The sequence below is a fragment of the Fukomys damarensis genome, unplaced genomic scaffold (assembly GCF_012274545.1).
Source record: "Fukomys damarensis isolate Sample0158 unplaced genomic scaffold, DMR_v1.0_HiC HiC_scaffold_27, whole genome shotgun sequence".
Lineage (NCBI taxonomy): Eukaryota > Metazoa > Chordata > Mammalia > Rodentia > Bathyergidae > Fukomys > Fukomys damarensis.
In genome coordinates, this window is record NW_022900939.1 from 32515592 (window position 1) to 32520054 (window position 4463).

Genomic DNA, 4463 nt, shown 5'->3' on the forward strand with positions numbered 1-4463 from the left:
CAAGCACAAGGGCCCGAGTTTGATCCCTGGTACCAAAAACAAAAGTAATAAATATAAACATCCATAAAATTTTATATTTTACTTGGTATCATCTTAGCTTTTCACGGTATGATCATAATCCTTTTAAACTATTCAAGATCAGTAAATTTACCTTTTATACTTGTAATTAACACAAAACCTTTCTTCCTACCAATCAGGCGAGTAGCGAGTGAACACACGCTAGCTGTAAATGGTTGAAGTGCCCCATAAAAGATGGGCTCTTTTCTGCCTTGTCTGTCACTGGAGTCTCACTTCCTCTCTGGAGGGTGCTCCTGGGATTTTACACATAAACACACTCGTATGTGCATATACATCTCTACATGCTTTTTGATTTGTGCAGAAGGCACATAATCTTTAACTTTTGTATTCTAGCCTATCAATTTTTTTTTTTTTTAATAAACCTGTTGATTGAACCCTGACCCACTAAGCTATATTCTCAGCCCCCTTTTTTTTTTCTTTTGAGACAGTCTTGAAATATCTAAATGTCCCAGGCTGGACTTGAACTTGTACTTCTTCTGCCTCAGCCTCCCAAAGGCCTAGGATTACACCCACACCCAGCACCCAGCCGTAGTGCATGTGTGTGTGTGTGTGTGTGTGTGCGTGCGTGCGTGTGCGCGCGCGCGTATTGTGGTGTGTGTGTGTGTGTGTGTGTGTGTGTGGTGCCAGGGATCGAACTCAGGACCTTGCATTTATGAGTCAGGTACGGTGCCACTGGCCCCTTAGTATATATTTTTAATAAATATATAATGTTTGCTTTTTGGTTGCTTCAGAAGTTAATTAATTTCTCTCCTATTGTTAGAAATTGGGTTTCTCTTGCCAGGCGTGGTGGTGCACGTCTGTAATCCCAGCACTCGGGAGGCTGAGGCAGGAGGATCGCTGAGTTTGAGACCAGCCTGGGCTACATAGTGAGTTCCAGGTCAGTCTCAACTACATAGTGAGACCCTGTCTCAAAAAACAAAATAGAAAAGAAAATGGGTTTCTCTTTACACAATCAAATGTATGTATGTTCCTGTGTGTGTTGCCACATATAGATGTTGGATACATTTTCAAAACGGAGTATGGGGGTCAAAATTTTAAACTGTAATGTCAAGTATTCTCTTGAATTTTCTCATGATGTTTTAAAAACAAATAGTGGACTAGTAGCATGGCTTAGTGGTGGAGTGCCTAGCATTCTAGGTAAATGCTGTACCACTTAGCTGTACCATAAGTCAAGTGGAGGCGAACCTATGGCACTTGTGCTGCAATGGGCCTGTTTGTATCATTGAGTGCTCTAAAAGATTCACCATCTCTGCTCTAGTCTGTTGTAATTTTTAAAAAATTTCTCTTTTTCACAAGCAATATTTAAAATGTGTCACCATATAAAATAGTAATTTCTTTTTTGTACCGGGAATCGAACCCAGGATCTTGCTCTTGCAAGGCAGGCAGCAGAACTACAGAGCTAAATCCCTGGCCCTAAAATAGTAATTTCTATATTTGCTTTTGAATTGCTTGAAAATTCCACATAAATATTAAAAGCCAAGAAGTTAGATTTAAAATTGTGAAATTAATGCTGATAGTCATAAAAATAGAATTTTTTAAACAAACTTATGAGATTAATAACAGTTAAATACAGCAATAGAACTGGATGTTTCCCTGTCTCCATCTGTACTCTCATGATATCTTGTTTTCATATCTCCTACTTCCCTGCTGCAGTGGTAATCTGCAACTCACAAGGGGCGTGTAATGCTATGGTTAACTGAGTCTTCTGGGTAACTCACAGTTAATCATTTTGCTCTGAAATTCAGTGTGTGTCTTAACTCTTGAGAGATTAACTTTATATTTCTAATTGTGTAAAATGTTCCTTTATGCTCATCTGTCTTAACCTTGACACAAAGCTTTCTCCCCACACACACACCCCATACATGTCGGGCTTTTTAAAATCTTAACAGCCATCAACACATATTACAACATTTTCATCATCTACACACCCTTTTCCCCATGAGATCGACCATTCTCTGGCAACCACAAATTCTACCTTCTGCCTTTGGCTGGCCTCTAATGACATTTCATGTAAGTAGAATCATACTGTGATCATTCGTGTCTGGTTTGTTTCACTCAGCACAATGTTCAATTCGTGTTATAGCTTGTTTCGTGTTTCATTCCTCTGGATTGTTACACAATACTCCATTGTGTGGATATATGCTGTATTTTGTTGATCCATTCAGTTGATGGGTTTGAAGATGTTTTTACTTTTTGGCTATTTTGAGTAGGGCTGCTGCAGACATTTATATGAATATGTTTTTGTATGGACATGTGTTTTCATTTCACAAATTCTGTTTTCTCTTGGTCCCTAACCATAGGAATTGAATGTTCGTAAAGTTACACTGTCTACGGATAAAAACAAGTACGGCATTCGGCTAAGGGCAGAGCCAGACCACATGGTCCTGGGAAAGCGTCTGAAGGGAGCCTTTAAATCAGTGATGACGGCCATCAAGCAGCTGAAGAGTGAGGAGCTGGAGCAGTTCCAGAAGACTGGTGGGTGTCTGTCACACAGGGTTGCCACTTGTGTCTTCAGGCCCAGAACTGTTGCATATTTAGGATCCTGGTGGAGTTTCACCATCACTTCCGTTTTCTTAAGTATAAACTGTTTCCTCTTCACAGAAATAACTAAATAATTCTGACCCCTAACCCTTCACGCATCCAATATGACATAGATGGTGTCTACTGTCTGCTGTTTAATATGCATTTCTACATGGTTTGATGCAGTGTAAAGATGCCAGCTTCTGTCACTCCAGCTATACAGGCATGGTGATCCGAATTTGAAGGTTTTTTTCCCCACCTTTTTGTATTTTGTATATTTTAGGAATTTTTCCTATTTTTTTATTCTGTGTTTTCACTCATTTCATTATAATTATTTTATACATTTATACTCAGAAATGCTGTTTCACAAGTTGGAAAATTTTTTGTGTGTATGCTTAATAATGTTTTTATCAGTCTTTTATTATTAGTGTTGTTTCCAGTCTTTTAATACCATACATAATACTGCAATGGATATTTTTGCACAGTGAGCATTCTGTAGAGTTGATTCTTTCACACTTGATAGCTAGATAGAAATCAGTCAGGTGGATGGATGGATGGATGGATGTACCTTAGGTTCCTTTTGAATTCTATAAGGGCAAATGTGGCCTGGACAGTTTGCCTTCCTATTGAGAGAAAACAGAATCCCTAGGGCTTCATGACGAAGGAATGCTATTCCCCAAAACATCCAGTTATTGCTTAAGGAAAGAAAAAGAATAACTTTTGGAAGGGTTAGAATGAAGATTGAAAATATTCAAATGAAAGGATTGAGGTGTTTCTTGAGGAAAGAAAGCATAAAAGTTAGGATCATCTTAACTACTAAGCACCTTCTCCTAAGGAGAAGTGGGTAGAACTTGTCAGAGTTTTTCTAAATATGTACAACCCATATCTTCTGTCTCATTTGAGCAAAGCTGAATTTGTTCCTTTATTATGTTTCCTTTGTTACTTTTATATTTTTAAAAGCTCAATATACAGTTGTATAAGACAGACTATCGCCGGGGATATAGCTTAGGGGCACAATGCCTGCCTGGCAAGTGTGAGGTCCTGAGTTTGATCCCTGGTACCAAAAAAAAAAAAATTACATTAAAAGACAGACTGGGTTGGGGATTTAGCTCAGTGGTGCTGCTGCCTGCCTCGTAAGTGGAAGGTCCTAAGTTTGATCCCTGGTACAAAAAGAAAGAGAAAGGAAGAAAGGACAGATTTTGTCATTATTCTCAGGTTGCTGACTGATATTTGAGGATTCGTGGAAATAATTAATCATCTACTCCATGTGTAAATGAGGACTCATTTCCTCTCAGTGCTCCACGTAGCTTTGGCATGACTTTGAAATGAGAATTTATGTAAACTGAGAGACACTGGTGGTGACCTGCCATCGAGGCAGCATGGTAAAGAATGTGAAGTCCTTCTATTCAGCAGTGACAGGAGTGTGGGGAAATGATGTCTTGTAGTTTCTGCAGCTCGGATGCTAGGAAATTCTCTTGAGAAGGGACATCAGGAGAACTGACGGAAATTGGCTTCTCTCACAGGGAGCATTGTTGTGGAAGGCCACGAACTGCATGCAGAAGACATCCGCCTTATGTACGCCTTTGACCAGACCACCGGAGGGACCACACAGTATGAAGCACATTCGGATGCTCAGGTATTTTTCTGTTCTGTAAAAGGTTCTTACAGAGAGATGGAAACAATAAGTATTTTACCCATGCCTGTCTAAAGTATATTGACAGCTTGTCTTAATGTAAAATAAACCATTATTCATTTTAGATTGGCTTTATTAAACTTCTCAATGACAGACCCTAACATATGCATAACTTTACTGCATATATAAATGAGCATTTTGTGATTTTTTTTTTTTTTTTTTTTTTTAACTG

The 4463-nt window shown here is 38.8% G+C and overlaps 1 protein-coding gene across 1 annotated transcript in view; it reads left to right on the top strand.

Annotated features, from left to right (window-relative positions):
• Iars1 (isoleucyl-tRNA synthetase 1) overlaps nucleotides 1–4463 on the top strand; it is a 75380-nt gene that overhangs the window by 54495 nt on the left and 16422 nt on the right. Inside the window, exons 26-27 of the mRNA XM_010610586.2 lie at nucleotides 2379–2553; nucleotides 4122–4234. Coding sequence (XP_010608888.1) covers nucleotides 2379–2553; nucleotides 4122–4234 — 288 coding nt within the window. The remainder of the gene's footprint in view (nucleotides 1–2378; nucleotides 2554–4121; nucleotides 4235–4463) is intronic.